This window comes from Kryptolebias marmoratus, linkage group LG22 (genome assembly GCF_001649575.2).
Source record: "Kryptolebias marmoratus isolate JLee-2015 linkage group LG22, ASM164957v2, whole genome shotgun sequence".
In the NCBI taxonomy this organism is placed as follows: Eukaryota; Metazoa; Chordata; class Actinopteri; order Cyprinodontiformes; family Rivulidae; genus Kryptolebias; species Kryptolebias marmoratus.
The window spans coordinates 22,419,693-22,436,903 of NC_051451.1; the positions used below are offsets into that span (position 1 = coordinate 22,419,693).

General features: G+C 40.2%; 3 protein-coding genes across 5 annotated transcripts in view; 1 reads left to right on the top strand and 2 right to left on the bottom strand.

Annotated features, from left to right (window-relative positions):
- The first annotated feature begins 759 nt into the window (after positions 1-759).
- Positions 760-7,243, top strand: erlin1 (ER lipid raft associated 1). 3 transcript variants are annotated; one of them, XM_017412845.3, is made up of 12 exons: positions 760-849; positions 1,681-1,809; positions 2,363-2,444; positions 3,050-3,096; positions 3,194-3,255; positions 3,631-3,756; positions 3,853-3,926; positions 4,026-4,084; positions 4,233-4,324; positions 4,444-4,533; positions 4,631-4,710; positions 5,208-7,243. In XM_017412845.3, the coding sequence occupies exons 2-12, from the start codon at positions 1,697-1,699 to the stop codon at positions 5,397-5,399; spliced, it is 1,017 nt and encodes a 338-aa protein (XP_017268334.1). In that variant the 5' UTR covers positions 760-849; positions 1,681-1,696; the 3' UTR covers positions 5,400-7,243. The 3 variants fall into 3 exon arrangements, with proteins under 3 accessions (XP_017268334.1, XP_017268335.1, XP_017268336.1); XM_017412846.3 differs by having other exon boundaries at positions 803-859; XM_017412847.3 differs by lacking the exon at positions 760-849 and adding an exon at positions 877-901.
- A 2,158-nt stretch (positions 7,244-9,401) lies between these two features.
- On the bottom strand, positions 9,402-14,043 carry spef1 (sperm flagellar 1). The gene is made up of 7 exons (XM_017412854.3): positions 13,851-14,043; positions 13,618-13,732; positions 12,503-12,650; positions 12,357-12,402; positions 11,031-11,109; positions 10,247-10,358; positions 9,402-9,924 (listed from the first exon to the last, which is right to left on the bottom strand). Exons 1-7 carry the CDS (start codon positions 13,957-13,959, stop codon positions 9,826-9,828), a joined length of 708 nt encoding a protein of 235 aa, XP_017268343.1. The 5' UTR covers positions 13,960-14,043; the 3' UTR covers positions 9,402-9,825.
- A 110-nt stretch (positions 14,044-14,153) lies between these two features.
- adam8a (ADAM metallopeptidase domain 8a) overlaps positions 14,154-17,211 on the bottom strand; it is a 9,649-nt gene continuing 6,591 nt past the window's right edge. The window contains exons 20-26 of the mRNA XM_037973650.1: positions 16,925-17,036; positions 16,628-16,826; positions 16,321-16,368; positions 16,151-16,207; positions 15,736-15,786; positions 15,577-15,645; positions 14,154-15,306 (exon numbers count right to left, since the gene is read on the bottom strand). Of these exons, the coding sequence (XP_037829578.1) occupies positions 15,262-15,306; positions 15,577-15,645; positions 15,736-15,786; positions 16,151-16,207; positions 16,321-16,368; positions 16,628-16,826; positions 16,925-17,036 (581 nt within the window). The 3' untranslated portion in view covers positions 14,154-15,261. The remainder of the gene's footprint in view (positions 15,307-15,576; positions 15,646-15,735; positions 15,787-16,150; positions 16,208-16,320; positions 16,369-16,627; positions 16,827-16,924; positions 17,037-17,211) is intronic.

The window sequence follows — 17,211 nt, forward strand, 5'->3', positions numbered from 1 at the left end:
ATTTTGATGTAGTATCTTACAGATACAACTTAGAGGATCTTTTTACGTCTGCTGAAGAGGTTATGTTTGTTTGTTTGTCTGTGCACAAGATTACTCAAAAAGATATGAATGGTTTTTCATGAAATTTTCAGGAAACTTCAAACACGGTACAAGGAGCAAGGGATTAAATCCTGGTGCTGATCCAGTCAAAGGTCGAAGCCACAGCTGAGCCTGTGCTCTAACTCTGCAGCTGTGTAACAGTAGTGTTAAACTCTGCAGCTGGACACCTCATTCGTCACGGGGGATCACTGTTGATTTCAAGGTGCTGGGGTCAAAGGTCACAGGTAACCCCTTTGTTAAAAACTAGTCTCTTCTCTTTTTGTTCCCTCCACCAAAGGTCTGTTTTTAGTTTGTTTATCTGTCTGTTAGCAAAGATCAGGTAAACTAACGAACAGATTTGGATGAAATTCTCAGGAAATGTTGGGGTTGTCACAAAAAAAACAAAAAAAAACCTAACATTTTAGTGGTAGTCCAAATTATGATCTGGATCACACTATTTTTTAATCAAGCTGTGGCCTCTGTTTTATTTTTTTTTTATCTACAATTCCATTAATACAAGTCACAGATTTAATTTTAGATACCCCAAATAAAACACTATTCCAGATATTTCTAATATGACTTTAAATGGATCAAAAACAAACCTTTTAACATTCTTATTTGTTGAGGGTGTGGTTTGATTATATGGTACAAGGGCCTGCTATACTCGGTCCACTACGTTCTGAAACCTGTTTGAGGAGGAGGCGGGGTGAGGGCGGGGGATGGGTCGCTGAATGATAAGACCAGAAAAGGGAAGACGGTTCTATCGCTGTGGTAAATTTATGTCAGCAGCCGGTCATTTATTTTAACGCTTGCGTGACTCTGAGTAGGTTTGATGGCGGCGAACGGGGGTGGCGTGGTTAGCCTTGCGTTACGCTCGCAGCCTCGCGAGCCGAAGCTAGCTTCAGGCTGCTACGATGCCGACTCTTCCGAACCCACCCGCTAGCCACAGCTAGCTAGCTAGCTAAAGTTAGCATGCTAGGCTAACATACAAAACGAATGCTAGGTCAGAGTGCTGATTACGCTTGGTTAATGCATATTTATGGAATGCACGTTTTATGTTGTTACTCGACACAAAGACTTATTTCCTTCAAAGTTAACCTGCAGGTTAATCATTTTTATTAGCGTTAGCATTTAGAGCAAACGACTCCTGTTTCTGTGAGGTGCAGCAAACCTAGGAGCGCCTGTGTTTAACTAACTTACTCTGTTTAGTCTTCCTCTTTATCACCAATGTCTTATTTCAGTCTGGTTTGTAGCTTTAGTTTCTATAATGTCAGCCAGTGTTGATTGAAGTGATTTGCCTGGAACTGATAATGCTTGCCTCTGTATTTTACAGAAAGTATATATACAGTAACGTTATAAACACACTTTTAAGGTTATTTCTACAAAGCAGGACATGCAGTCCGGATTGTAAATAAGTTGCATCGTTACTCTGTTGGTTCTAACCACATTTGGCAAAAATCTTTAAAGAAAAAGGGAGAACTAGTTGCAGTTTTAGTTCCTAGGAATCAGTGTAGGTGTCTGACCTTAGGCCTCATGTTATCCTGGCTTAGTGGATGTTGTAAAACCATTTCTGTGTGTTTATGCTTCTTTCTTTGCCCTCAGGTGAGTGCAAGTGAGGATGACGATGCCGCATGTCGGGGCAGTGTTTTCAGCAATAGCAGGAGTGATGGCCATCTTTTTGCACTCCTCTATTCACAAGATCGAGGAAGGACATCTCGCTGTGTACTACAGGTATCCCAGAGGCAACCATGTAACTCTGTGCTGAAAGTGAGATGTGGGTACAAGGCGTATGAGTGGCGTTTTATTATATTTTTGGTGCTTTATTGGCTCTGTAGAAGTGAAGTATAAAGAGCTTAGGGGTGGACTTACAGTGTGTGTGTGATATAAATCTGATAGGATCAGAACAAGCCGCTTCCTGACTGTCGGAGTGCCACATTTTTACTTTCAGGTTGTTTTTATTTTTGTTTGTGTCATCCTATTGCTAGTGCTGTGCACGTAAAGCTCTGCAATGTTTTACTTTCAGTTACTAATTTGGTACGCTGCACGTGAGCTTCACTGATTCAGACTCCACAACTTATTCATACTTACACGTTTGTGTTGTTTTAATTTATTTGCCTGTCATTGTTCATTTGCTTTCTCTTGATGCAAAACATTTTGATTTATTGCGCAATTAAGTCTGCCAAATGAATTAAGTTGTTGTTGCTACAGAGATGAGGTTTGCATGCAAGCATCCACGTACGCTGATGTTAACTGTGACCAAACAATTTGTTTGGATTTGTTTCAGAGGCGGCGCATTGTTAACCTCTCCCAATGGTCCAGGATATCACATTATGCTGCCTTTCATTACCACTTATAGATCAGTGCAGGTAATTTAATCTTTTTCCCCAGTTTTACCCTTGTGCTTGTGGGAAGCAGGTGGCATCTTCTATAAATAAGTTAACAACATCCTGCAGAGATGTTGGGCAACGTTCTGCTTTACCCTCACTTAATGCACTATTTTGTTCAGCTATGTATGTTTGGAATAGTATAAACATGTTGAAAAACATAGTTTTGTCAATTACCATTTATAATTAAGAAAAAAATATTCACCACTTACGTCATAAATGGCGTGGAGTGTTACATTAATCTTAAATGTTAGTTTTCTTTTTTAAAAGTAGTGTTTTTAACTTGTATAGAGATTAAAAGTAGACTAAAGTTATTAGTATTTTTTTTTAATCTGAAGTCCATTTATTACTTTTTATTTCTGATGGTTCAAGCAAAACTGCTACAGAAACTAATCAGTTGTCACATTTTTAACAAGGAATAAATGTAACTTTTTCGTGCGTCATCTTACTGCAGTTTTCTAGGGATAAATATGTTTAGTGTGTAAACGTGTTATTATAATATTGTGGGTTACTTCAATTAACAATGCATTTTGGGAGAAATGAATTAGATGTTATTTATGTATCTGATTGTTTTTTGTTTGTTTCAGACTACACTCCAGACTGATGAGATCAAGAACGTGCCTTGTGGAACAAGGTGCAGCTAACTTCACTGAAAGGGTTATTCAGAAATCCTCCTGTCTTTAAAATAATTAAATGCTGAACACCTTTTTCTTTTCTCTCTCTCTCCACAGCGGTGGTGTGATGATTTATTTTGACCGGATAGAAGTTGTTAATATGCTGGTCCCTACAGCAGGTACGACCTGTTTACATCTGCTTGTTTACAGATGTTATTACTGATGATGTTTTCCGTGGCATTTGTTTGTTTGTCTGCGCACAAGATTACTCAAAAAGCAATGAACGGATTTTTGGTGAAATTGTCAGGTAATGTTGAGGTTAAACTTTGGTGGTGATCGGTATAACTGTTCGGCTCCTACAGTGTTTTAATGACCCCATGGAGGTTTGCACTCTGAGTGCCTCAACATTACATGACATCACATGATGACGATGATGTCATCATTAACCGTCCCATTATGAGATCACGATGATAATGGGTCCTGACAGAGTGCTTCTAGTTTACCTTATCCTGCATGGTGAGACTGTAACTACTCTTGTTTGATTTTGTTTGCAGTGGTAGACATTGTGAGGAACTACACCGCTGATTACGACAAAACTCTAATTTTCAACAAGATTCATCATGAACTGAACCAGTTCTGCAGCGTGCACACGCTACAGGAGGTCTACATAGAGCTGTTTGGTGGGAAACTTAGCATTTATGTACTTCCTATTCATTCCTAAGTGCCCTAAAATGAGATGCAGAATATAATGTCAATTAATTCTTCAATTCTTCTAGATATTATTGATGAAAACCTGAAGACTGCATTGCAGAAGGATCTTAATGCTATGGCACCTGGACTGACAATACAGGTATTTAAACACTCCTGCACCCATGTTTCTATGTTATCACAACAGGCCTTGTATATGTTTTACAGAGATGTTTTTTTTCCCTCCTCTGCCGTATTGAAGGCAGTTCGTGTTACCAAGCCGAAGATCCCCGAGTCTATCAGGAGGAACTTTGAACTCATGTGAGTTAATAAACCTTGTTCTCTCCTGCATATGTTTTAGTGGATGCTTCAGTTTCTCTGTAATCCTCCCACTCGGTTCAAGCAACGGGAAGAAAGTGAAATATTTTCACGAACATATTTGCCTTTGTTTTCGTGTTTGCGTCCACAGGGAAGCAGAGAAGACCCGTCTGCTAATAACGGCTCAGACTCAGAAAGTCGTGGAGAAAGAAGCAGAGACTGAGAGGAAGAAGGCCATTATTGGTAAATGTGAAGCTGGTGCTGCTGCTTCTTCTTCGCATGATTATCAGTCCAATCTAAATCCCCACCAGCCGTCCACTTTTTTTTTTTTTAATTGTTCATGATCATTTTCTTCCCCGCAGAGGCTCAGAAAGTCGCTCAGGTTGCAGAGATCCAGTTCAAACAGAAAATCATGGAGAAGGAGACGGAGAAGAAAATCTCCGAAATCGAAGGTTGGTGTCACCGCTCGTTCTTTTCTCCCCCCTCTGCGCTCCGGCGTGGTTTGTTACTTTGTCACGCGTCTCGTTCAACACTGCTCGTTTGTTTCAGACGCTGCCTTTTTGGCCAGAGAGAAGGCCAAGGCTGATGCCGAATATTACACCGCTGCCAAGTCTGCTGAAGCGAACCGGGTAAAAACACTTCTTTTTAAAATAACACACAGGATCTGATCTAAATCACGATGAAATATGAAAACTCAAGCTTTTTTCATTTTTATTGTTATATCATTATAGATTGAATTAAATCATATTGTTATTGTAATAGAAACAGGAAACTCATGAATTCATGAAGCTTCAGTTTCCTTACTTAAAAAAACCATCTGATTTGACTTGGTAATCCAAACAAATCTGCTGTAACATGAGTCAGTTCATCTGATAGGCACAGAATCCTATTTAAAGTAATGCAAATTATATTTGATAAGATGAGCCCAGATGGTGTTGATTTAAAAAAAATAATAAAAAGGGCTTTAGATGATTAGGTTTTCTTCCGCATCACCTCCTATATATGACTTTTTCCAGCCATGGAATGCAGTGATTAATGCTGAAAATCTCCCGCCCGGCTGAATCAGGCACCCTTCATACTTCTGACTAAGCACTCACGCTGAGATCTTTCTCCTGCTTCTTTGCAGCTGAAGTTAACGCCAGAGTACCTGGAGCTGATGAAGTACCAGGCCATAGCGGCGAACAGTAAGATCTACTTCGGCCAGGACATTCCTAACATGTTTGTCGAAGGAAGCAACAGCCCCCCGAAGCCCGTTCCCTCCCCTTCTTTGCCCAACGCCGAAGCGGACTTGCTTCGAGGAAAGCCAAACAAACACTGAGTCCACAGCTCTGCCCTCTGCGTAGGACAGGAGGACTCCCATCACGACTGGTCTTACCACTGAAGATGATGAGTTTGGGCGGCGGGGGGGTTAGCTTTGCAGCCAGGTTGGTGAACGGCGCACTTCAGGCTTAAAACTAAACATCTAAAAGAGCGAGAAAGGAAATGAGAAGCGGGGCAGAAAGAGTTGTTAACCCCTTCGTTCTGTTGGGGGGGAGGAGACGTGAAGCAAGAATGATGCCGTGGTTTTAAAATAAATTAATTAATTAAAACCATAAAAAACGCTTTTGCCTGAGGTGACAGGCAGTCACCCTGATCTTTATGTGCTTTATTAGTGCGTTGTTTGACTTTGCTTTTGGAGCTGCTTTCATCGTTTGTTTTTGGTTTATTTTTTAAAGAAATAATTTGTGATGAAAATGAGGTTTTGATTTTTTTTTTTTTTTTGAGAATCAGCTTCTGGTTTTGCTGCACTGAAATCTGACAGGTGACACTAATTAAAAGCTGGAAGTCTTATGGAAATGTGAGTGATTTAAGTCATCTCTGTGCCATCTTTTTTTTTTTTTTCTTTTTCTCGCAGTCAGCGGTTGGCTGCGTTAATAACCGTTTAATCACACCTCAGGCGCTGCTCACAGTGAACCGGTTTAAAAAAGGGTGTCAGTATACAAACGATTTTTATTTGACTGAAGTCATCCAGATCTGTGGATGACATTTCTCTGCAGTGGATGAATGTCAGCTTGTGTAGTTTATTTTTTCTGGCGTTTTGGCCGTTCGCTGTAGAGATCTGCTGACCTACTTTGGCGTTTTACTGCGATGTGAACGGGTAAAAAGAGTCCGTGTCCCTTCCACGCCTCTGTATGTGGGCGCTACGCAGCAGGAAGTTTAAATTTGTTTCTTTGCTTCGACGCAGCTGTGCATGCTCAAGTGGTTCGGCTCGATTCAGTTGATTAACAGAGCCCATGATTTGTCCGCCAGCTCTTACACAGCTTCCTCACATCTAGATCTATGTAAATTCTCAGGAAATGTCTTATTTTAAACAAAAAGACATCTGTCCAAAATCAATAACAAAAAAAAAACCCACTGCAGAGGTGAGCGGAGCTAAGAGTTAAACTAAACTAAACGTGCAGATGTGTAACGGTGACGGGTTGATTGCATCAACGTTTTAGAAATCAATCTTTAGCTGTCGGTGTTTGCTTTTCTCTGTGATTCTAGAAATGATTGACTGGAAAAGTTCATAGTATTTTCAAATTGTAATCGTTTTAAAGGATTATTGGCAACACAAAGCTTTTAAATTTTGTTTCGTCTTCACTGAGTTTTGTTGCAACAGAATCTTCCAGCACTTCACAGAAACCGTTCATGTCCCCCCCCCCACACACACCTTCTTTTTAAAGAGTTAAAGGTTGATATTGATTGTCTATGATGCAAGTTGGTGCTAGTTTTTATTAAGTTGCAACTTTTCCAGCTCCGTGCTTCACTAGCCGAATTATTTTTCACTTTTCAGAATTCAAGCCTTAAAACAAAAAAGGTTTTTTTGTTTCGTTTTGTTTTTTTGTTTTTTCTCCGAGGCTTGTGAGACTGAAAGATTCAAACTAACAAGGCGCCTCCTGGATTCTGGTTGGCAAAAACACAGCTAGTTGCTCGCGTTCTGAGATGCACTGCGGCAGGCAACGGTCGCGCTCTGCGTCGCTTTGGTGATGGGTTCAAATAAAGATGCAAAAAGAGGGGTCAGCATTTTGTACAATCTGTGAAATGTTAAACATTGTCTCCTTGTTTTAAAAGGTTTATATGCAAAAACTGTTTTCCAGGTTTTGACAATGTTCTGTAAAATAAAACCTATTTTGGTACCTCTCTTTGTGTTGGTGTGTGTGTGTGTAGTACCGCTGGGTGCCAACAGGAGGTGAACTAACACTGATGATGATTTTGGAGTGAAGTGGCTGAATGAGCAAAAAAAAAAAAAAACTGATTTACTCAAACAAAAGACCAAATTATAGACTCAGTAACTGGTTCAAAAATATAGTTTTTGAAAACATTTTGTTTGGAATGGATTTACAGAAAAAACTGAAATATGTAAAATAGACATGGATACGACTGTGAAATCTTTGAGTTTAATAGTAAATCTGGCTTTTTAAAGATGTTTCAAGTATTTACTGAATGGTTCTCAAAATAATGAGTTTGTTCAGTTTAACAATGACAATAAATTAGGCAAATAAGTCAAATCAGAAGGGATGAAGCAGCAACTTTCCAAAGAGCCAGTTTTAGGTTTGCCAGCAGAGAGAACTGGTCTCATCAAGCACTTCGACAATGTTAAATGCTTCCCAAAAAGCTTTTACCTCATGTTTAAACAATCCCAAAACAACAAAAAAAAGAAGCTATTCTTACAGCCGGAACAGTCACAAATGCTTCTCAAAGTTTGTTCAAGTGTGTGACCAGATGAGTTACAGCTTCCTCTCATGACCCCTCCGGCCCTCTGGGCTGTCTGGTCTCTAAAAGTCAAATCATCCGTCTTTGCTTCCTCAGGGAGGGAGTTCAGCTTTTGTCCAACCCCGGCTGGACGTTTCCTGAGAGAAATACAATCTGGAGAAAAAATAAATACACTTCATCTTCAATTCTGTGTTCAGCTTAACATTTTTGTGTGTCTGCTGGCCCGTGTTTGTTTCACTGGGTGATCTAATTATCTGACGGCTCAGTGTCCCTCTCAGGGAAGCGAGATGAAGGCCGGGTTTCAGCAGCTTCCTGGCTGAACCATCACTTTTCTTTCCTTCCTTTTGTCCCTGATCTTCCCACATCATTTCAGGCATCTAACCCCGACGCTTTTCTGGATGTGTCCGTCCGCGGAGACATCCAGGGTGCGGTCCCTCATCTTTGAGTAAACCCAGATCCCCCCCTCCAAAAAGGCAGCACACGACGCTTTCACCGACGACTGCTCTGTTCTGCAGCTTTCTCTCCCATTCCCATGAGTCAGAGCTTGAAGTCATCATTTAAATCTGCAGAACAATTAGGCTGCAAGACTCATTCGTCCTCTTTCTGGTCAACCTTTAAATGTGCTCCTGGAAGAACTTTAAAAGGAGTGCCAAACAAAACAGTTTTACTCATCACCAGGAGTGGCTCCAAGGCTGTAAAAACAACCGTCTTGGTTTGAATGAGCTGAAGCAGTAATCTCCACAGGAGGCTAAGCATTTGGGATGATTAAGCAGTTTTGTTTTTTTTTGAGGGGATGCATATCGCTCGCTTCCTTTCATGCCAGGTTTTCCACTAAGATCATCTGATCAGAAGGGACAGAGCTACAGTTCTGGTCAAACCTCGTCACATACGATCTGTGAGAGCTCGGTGTGTGTGTTGGGAAGGACTCCCAGCTACTGCCATGACAAACTTTAGCTCAGTTTCTGTGTTAGCTATGTTCAATTGGCTGTGGTGGCCATCTTGAATGGGGTTGATTCCAAGCAGCTGTAGATGTGTATAAAGCAGGGGTGTCAAACTCCATTTCTCGGGGGCCGCTCTCCTGCATGTTTCAGATGTGTTCTTGCTTTAAAACACCTGGTTTAAATGGACGACTTGTTGCCACGCTCCTGGAGAACGTGATGATTTGGTGAAAAGATAATTAAACCATTTAAATCAGGTGTGTTGGAGCAGAAAAACCTAAAACTCCCAGGACAGCGGTCCTCGAGGCCTGGGGTTTGACACCCCTGGTATAGAGTTTCATCACAATCTGTCCAGTGGCTCATGAGATATTTTGCTAACAAAGAAGCACACACAGACACGGGAAAAAACACCCCTTTCTCCTTTGCCAATAATAAACCTGAGTTGTTTTTTTGTTGTTTTTTTTTAAATGAGAGCATTAAACATGCTGAGAAAGTTAAACAGCACATTTTAGACGTTTTAGATGTCATGTCTTCAGACGCTGTACTCACACCGCTGACAAAACCTCTGAATATTTCAGCCTCACCTGCCTAACTTCCGATATGCGTCATAAGTGATTACTAATTCAGCAGACAAATCAGCTCCTGGGTCAAGAATACTTAACTTTATTTAGTCATTTGTCAGCTTTGTCGTCAATCGAGTTTAGAAACCCACCAAGTGAAGAGTGGAAATGAAGTCACGTCTTCCGGGAACAGTTTTCACACTTACACCAGGTTTCCTCGAAACTGACTCACATCAATTTAAATGTAATAGTTGTAAGGAAGTTATATTTTCTGCATCTTACTTGTAACATCTGAAACACTTCTGATGCAAGGAGGTAGTCCTTCCGTCCTTTTCTTCCACACGTTTGGACTAGCTGTTGTTAAACTGGGGCCTTTCAGAGAACTAACTAAAGCAGGTTCACTTCAAAAAATCCAAACTATTCCTTTAAACGCATGAACACAACACTGATAAGGAGTCGTTTCACTGTTCTTAAAAGGTATTTACATCAAAATGGTAAACAAAGAGTTAAATTAAACACATAAGTAAGCGTTTGTCTTGGTCAGCTCAGCAATCCGTATGTCCTTTAGCTGCAGAAGATGCTCCAGCTTCTCCACTTTGGTCTGCAGGATCTACACGAAAAAAGGAGCAAATACTTAAAGGTTACTTTTTTCTCTATAAAAATTTGTGTGGTAAAAAGAGAAGTTGGCCACATGCGTCATTCTGTTTTTTCTTTCTTTCATGCAGATGTGGCAAAAGACAAGAGCGAGATAGAAAAAAAAGAAGTTTATATCCGCTGAGCCACCGCTGAGTCACTGCTCACACAGGGTATGACACACCGAGCTCATGTGCAGCACAACAGGGAGTCAGTGTGTACCATGAAGCCCTCCTCTTCCAGGAGAGCTGAAGTGTTGTGACCCAAAGGTGATTTCTGGCAGCCAGCAGAGGGTTTACCTTCACAATCTCCTGTAAATCCAGGATCGCTCCGTCTTTTTCCAGCAGGAACTGTCGCAGGAGAGTGGGGTCCCTGACTGTGTAACAAGACTCCACGACCAGTTTCTGTTTCCTGCGGAAGGAAAATCAAACACATCCTTGCACTTTACCCACCACGTTTCATGCCAGTTTTAGACTGAGATCATTTTACGTTGAGAAGTTGTAGCGTTTGGGTCAAACCGTGAAAGTAGGTGTGAATAACTCTCAGCTACTACCACATAAAACATTAGCCTAGTATCTGTAAAATAACTGAATTATTGCTATTTTTGTGTTAGCTGTGGCTTCAAAAGCTAATAAGTTGTAGATGTGTACCCAGTGGTTACTTCCTGAACGTTTCATTACAATCCCTCCAGTGGCTCAAGAGACATTTTGCTAACAGACAGACAGGCTTGAATAGTTAATGTAAAAGTTTGAAACAAAGATCTTGTGTGATCTATTAGCACCTACATGCTGGTCATCAGTCTCTCACCAAATTTCAGCTTAATATCTGTCAAACTGACTTAGTTATAGCCATTTTCTAGCCACAGTCTTTGCTACTGCTGGGTAGCCGTGGCGGCCATTTTGTATTGAACTGACTCCAAAAGCTAACTAGTTATAGATGTTCATCCAGTGGTTACTTTGAGATATTTTGCTAACATACAGACACAAATACACACAAGAAAAAACATTATCCTCCTATAGCAGTGGGCGGTAATTACAGATGTTGAACTTCATTCATTTTTCGTGGAAAATAAAAATGTCATACATGGTTTTCTGTATGTTCTCCTCGTCGATTTTCATTTTTGCCAGCTGGGCCAGAATTCTCGCTTCAGCCACGTGAATTTCTAAAAGGAAAAAAAAAAAAAGTGACATTTCTCCAACTACATAATGGGAGTTCAAAACAACAAATCCAACCCATCTATTGTGCTGCGGTCACACACCTCCACAGATTTATCTAAGAGATTAGGATGAGAGGCAGTTGGGTGATGACCACAGCCAGAAACGGAGATAACGAGGAAGTCAGATAAGGAGTGGGAGAAAGAGAGAACAATCTGTCCGTCACAGCAGCGTTGAGCTCAGAAGACATGATAGAGACCGTCTGGAAGTTAGGAGCTGATAAAAAGTCCTGAGCCCCGGGTCTGATAGTGGAGGATGAAGGGGAAAGAAGAGGAGGAGGGGATTCAGAGAAGAAAGAAGTGTGGGAAAACACAAGAGATATTTATCACCAGTTCCTTTAAAGCTGCAGCGTTTCTCATCAGTCCTGTGGTTTTTGACTCTCTGTGTCTTTGCTCGCTCCCTGATATTTCTGCTCCTGTCAGCAGGGTCGACAAGCTCGGGATACGCAGGAGAAGCAAAACAACTACAGTGTAGAATCAGCTCTGACAGCTGCTGAGAGTCGGTTTATGCTGACCTGGTGTCCGTCAGCTCACACACATATTAAACGTACCTACAAAAAAAATCTAAAATTGCACAAATTTCCCTTTTTAAAGCTAAAAAAAGGCACATTTTGGGCATCGTCAGCAAAGATTTTCCAAAAATACTCTAACACAAGCGTACGTGCCACAAAAGTTGCATTCGGTTAGTCAAAACACAATCATCACGTGTTTTAGTTCAGCTGTTTTAGTTTGTGCAATCCATTTCAGCTTAGTGACTTATAACAAAATGTTTAGCATTGTTCTCTAAGGTCAAGAAAGGCTTTAAAACAGAGGCCTTTGATTAAAATTCAGCGAGGTTCGCCTAAGAAATTATTCTCTAGGAGAGACCCAGAATATATATAATTAAACTATCTTTTAGGGACAGCCATGCTAGAAACCGAGGGCCAAGAATTATCGTAAATACTAGAAAAGCTGCGCTGCCTAAAATAAATTATCGTAAATATGGAACAATAAGTGCAAGTAAAAATATATATATCTGTGTACTTTTATATTTTAAAACAGTATATTATTTCTACTGAAATTCATCAACCAATCTGGGTCCAGATAAGACTTCCTCTGGGTCCAGATCCAAACACAACTTTGTGTTGAGTGGCTTAACAAAATAAAAAAAGAAACAAACATGTTGGTGCTGGGTTTAAAGGTAACAGAGACTTCACCTTCAGGAGTTTTCTCCAGGTTTCTGGTGTCAAAGTTGTTCAAAATCTACATCAGAAAAGGGGAAAAAATGTTCAAAATGCAGACAGAACCTTCAGCATTGTGTAAATAGCTTTAACATTTCCCATGACTTATTGTGTTTAAGTACTAGTTTCTTGCTTGCGATGTCCGCCAGTTTCTTGTCTATTTTCTCCCTGAGCGCGCTCAGCACAGGCTCGATCGCACCAGGAGAGCTCAGAACAATCCTGCTTATTGCTTCCTCTGGCACATAAAAATCCAGCTTTGGAAACACCTTCCTGTCCACACACACACACAAAAAGAAAACAACATGTGTTTTTAATGAAACAAAACAAGCGGACAGCAGATTGCACGTGATTTACTGAGAGGTCCACAGGGACAGCTACATGTTTACGGTGCAGGCCCATAAATCGTATCAGTGACCAGGGAGGGGCTCGGTGGGTGTTTGATGAACGACTTCTCAGGACCAGATGAAGAGAAAAAATTTGAATGAGTCTATAAGCTTCACTGAACGCTGGGTTTTACTGTACATGAACGTCCTGAAGTCAAATTATTAGATTTTATGTCACAGTATTGATCGAAAGGAGCAAGAAATATAAAAATATATTTTGTAATTTATTTTGTTTATTCCGTTTTTCAATTGCTTCGTTGAACTGCTGGACGTATGCTTCAGTTTTTCTGTCCTGCTTGATGTGTTTTGGTACTGAAAAACACACATCACACGAAAATGTCAACCTGTAGGTATATTTTAACTCATAAAAATCTCCATTTTGGTATATTTTGTCTATCCCAGAAACACACTGGGTTGCATCTAAGAGTGTTATCACTAACGTTTCTGTGTGTTTCTTTCAATACAGTTGATCTACTTGAAGCAATATTTACTTTACTGTCTCGTTTGGTGCAGACAGAAACTACCACTCTGATTTTTGGGAATTAATTAAACTTAATTTGCATAAATTTACAATTTACACCTATTTTTACATCTCCTCCTCGTCAAGTTCCTTCCAAATGCCAGATTCTGGAAACAACCTACAAGTTTTATGATGATAAAACTCCTATATAATTATTTATTGCACATAAATTAGTACATTTTAAGGGTGAAAGTGATTCATTTGTTTATTTATGATAATATTTGAAGTATTGTGCTTGAAGGGGTGACAAAAAATATGACTAGGGCTGCAGATTTAACAAACCTGTGTAATAATGATAATAAAAATAATATTTAATGTTTTTTTTTTCTCTTGCCTGTTGAGGAGGTTCCAGTTTCTAAGCTTTTCCTCTCTGGAGTTGAAGGGAACCGTCAGGCTGCTGAGGTCAACAAACTTTGGGAAAAAATGTTTAACGACCTCAGCAACCAACACTGCAGAGAGTCCAGCAGGAAAACTGTCAGTTCACTGGTAAATACAAACACAAAAACAAAACAAAAACCGTCTAACTCTTCATTACAGGCTGAAAATAGCAGAAGCTAGGTGAGCTACCTCCATCGCTGAAGTCTCTCCTTAACTTCCGTTTGGGTCTAGAAAACGGTATCTTGTCCAGCCACGAAAGTAAATTTTCAATTTCATAATCTTGAAGCTTCTGATCCATTTCTTTTTCTCTTTTTTAAGGCAACCCCTGTTTCTTAAGTTTATAGCGAGGCTAACAGCTAGCTTCTTTAGCCCCTCTGAACAGAAGTTGTTTGAGGCGTTGCTAGGCAACCACTACTGCAAGCTACAGCAGCAAAACCTTGAATAACGTTTAAAAAAACAGGAGAAAAAGAAACATAAAACACCAAATTTAATGCGACAGTCCTGTTTATTGTAAAAAAACACGAATCAGAATCCTTTCATTGGTAAAATTTTTGTAAATTAATAGAAAACATCTTTAAGAATTACAGTTAAAATACATAAAGTACCTATAACACCCACAAAGAAAATATATATATATATATATATAAAAAACTTTTTTTCTGTTTAAATTTTTTTTTTAAATAAAGTGTTCATGTTTGTGCTGTGAACAGATAATTTAATGATACAAACATGTTGTAATCTTTGCCAAAAAGAGAGTAAAAAAAAGATCAAGGTGAGACAAAGAAAAAAATATAAAATAATAACAATAAAAGGACAAAATCATCAATAAAAAATACAAAAGCGCGATACAAAATGACCACAAGCATACACGTCATGTAAAGATGGATCTACAGCTCTTAAAACAATTATTAATAGGCACAAAAGTGACCTGTTTAAGACACAAAACAAAACATGGACATTCAAAATGACAAATCAATCAAAAACCTAAATTGAACAAAAATGATTAAAAAAAATAATGTAAAACATCGGCTCCTCTTTGGGACAGTGGAAGATCTTTTAAGCACCCATGTGCATGAACCAATGGGTTAAAAATCAGTCCAGTTTTCGATATTTTGTCAAGAAGGCAGTACCAGAACGACGTAAAAAAAAAGCAACATTCAATACCATTATAGCACTCAGAGGTGGTTTCAGAAAGTCAAATAAGATATTCAATAAATATCCAGGAGGTTTAAAATATCCAGTCAAACCATGAAAGGCGTGCTCACGTAAACAAAGGCATTTTTTTAGTGCAGTTGGCAGATAAAGAGTTGACAAATTAGGCGTTTCTCTTAAACACTGAGTCAAAATCAAGCATAGCAGCAGAACTATTAACCATTCATAGCGATCGAGCTGTCTGTTGAGCAGATTTCTGTCAACAGGACGCAGGCAGTGGTAACGCGAGGAGAACATTACTTCATCTCGTTGATCCCTTCGGTGGATCTCGTTTCCACTTTTAAAAACAGACAAGCGTCTCCTGAGAGGATCTTCTAGATCCTTCAAAGTGGGACAAAAAGCCCCCAAATATCCTCTATCTGTAATCCAGAGTGAGTTATTCCCACTGTCATCTCGGCCTGCTGGGGGGCATCAGGGCAGCTCTCCCGCTGACCTAGAAGCACAAATAGACTCACTTAGAATGAGCTGGAACACATTTATTTCATTTCATTGTGTCAGAGTCTCAGTTATTCAGTCAGGAGGAGTTTATGTGCTTATTAAGTTCCCAACCACTGTTCATCCATTACGCTGCTGTTGGGACCAGGCCAAAAGCCACAGGTTTCTGTATAAACGTGGATGCCTTTAATAGCACGGAGAAATGTCTGAATGCCTTATTGCAGCCATGTTGGTGGTTGGAAAGTCTGTCTGCTGTCTGAAAACATACCAGCTGAGTGTGCAGCAGCGAAGACGGGCCTGCAGAGGGCTTCTTCGGAGGCATCGGAGGCTTCGGCTTCTGCGAGACAGGATGCTCATGCTTCAGCCACGCAGTAAACACAAGCAGGGTCAAATGTGTGAAGGTAGAAATGAGGGTGTAGTCACTTACTGGTTTGGATGTGAGTGGTGGCAGCGGTCTGGTGGGAGGTTGTGGTTTAGTCTGTAAGGATAACAACAAGAAATGTGTCGATTTAGACTAAAGAAACTGCAGTTTCTGTGGAAATTCAGTATTAATGCTGCTTGCTGAAGTCTGTTAAAGAAGCTAAAACCGAACTGTTAAAGTTAAAACATGCAAAACAAAGCAAAAATTAACAAAACACTAATAACAATCTCTAATTAGCAAAATCTTAGCTGGAAGCTAAAATGATTTGTAAATGATTAAACTAGCACAAAGTGCGCAGAGTCCAAAAAAACGTACAGAAGAAATTATAAACAAGAAAACAGTAGGACGAATGCTGACTCAGCGTTCACACAATAAACAGTCAATGTTTTTAAGCTGAAAACATGTTACTGTGCTAATTTACCTGATTATAAACTGGAAGACTGGAAACAGCTGGTGGCTGCATTAAAATCCTTGCAACCTTTAAACAACATAAAAAAAACATTTATTTAGAGTTTGCAACACAGGATATGCAAACAAGGTTATTTCTAAAAACAACAACAACAAAAAAGCCAAATCAGGAACTTTGATTACCTGGTGAATCTTAGATGGCTGAGGAGCATCTGGAGCTTTCTTGGGAGGCTTTAAGGAGAGAAAACAGAAACGTTTCTGTATTTTGCAGCTTGATAACAATAATGGTCTGTTCATGGCTGAGAAATGCTCGTTGGTTGTCAGTGTGTGGCTCAGTGCCAACTCAGCGGGCACACGTTGGCTGAGTCTGCAGCTCAAAATTGTTGCCACAAATGGAAGTCTCGTGTCTAATACAGAGGTGATAATATGAATCTAACGCATGCAGCGACACGCTGCTGTTAAAGGCCGACAGCCTGAACATGAGGCTCACCTCTGGAGCTGCTCTGCTGGGCCTCAGAGCTTCGGTCTGCGGTTTGACAGCAGCAGAGCCCAGAGGTTTGTAGGCTTGGCTGGCAGACGACTCAAGAAATGTAGGCTGGCTGATGTGTGCCGACCCGAGGCGAGGACTGCCTCGTAGAATGCTCGACTGAAACACTGGGTTTGATTGTCCTGAGGTCGCTGGAAGGAACCTGGGAAAAGCAGGAGCTTAAATGTAAGCTGAAGCTGATGGCTTTAGGTAATTGTTTTGACAAAAATTAAATAAAAAAAAAAGCAATTTTTTTTGCACCTTTTTGTGGGGGACCTTTTTCTGATGCAGCACATCAGACTCCCAACAACCAGGACCAGCAGGAAAAGCAATCCAACCACCAGGGACACGACAAGAACAACCAGGCCCGACTCTACACACAAACACACAACAGATAAGGTCAGTGTTCTTTTATTACTGGAGGAGGAAGAACATCATGCAGCCACTGCTCAGGAAACAAATTTACTGTAATACCATTATTGCATTTGCGCAGGCTAACAAGGAAATTAAATTCAGTCAGCGTTTGTTTTCGTTATCAGAGGAACCCC

What these genes read in the sequence shown, in the direction of transcription:
- spef1 (XM_017412854.3), bottom strand. Translation starts at nt 13,959, where the DNA reads ATGGATCAGAAGCTTCAAGATTATGAAATTGAAAATTTACTTTCGTGG. An exon ending in GAGAGACTTCAGCGATGGAG is followed by an intron (nt 13,733 to 13,850) that starts GTAGCTCACCTA and finishes GACTCTCTGCAG; the next exon opens with TGTTGGTTGCTGAGGTCGTT. An exon ending in GAGAACATACAGAAAACCAT is followed by an intron (nt 10,359 to 11,030) that starts GTATGACATTTT and finishes TTCCTTCCGCAG; the next exon opens with GAAACAGAAACTGGTCGTGG.
- erlin1 (XM_017412845.3), top strand. Translation starts at nt 1,697, where the DNA reads ATGACGATGCCGCATGTCGGGGCAGTGTTTTCAGCAATAGCAGGAGTG. An exon ending in CCACTTATAGATCAGTGCAG is followed by an intron (nt 2,445 to 3,049) that starts GTAATTTAATCT and finishes TGTTTGTTTCAG; the next exon opens with ACTACACTCCAGACTGATGA. An exon ending in AACGTGCCTTGTGGAACAAG is followed by an intron (nt 3,097 to 3,193) that starts GTGCAGCTAACT and finishes CTCTCTCCACAG; the next exon opens with CGGTGGTGTGATGATTTATT.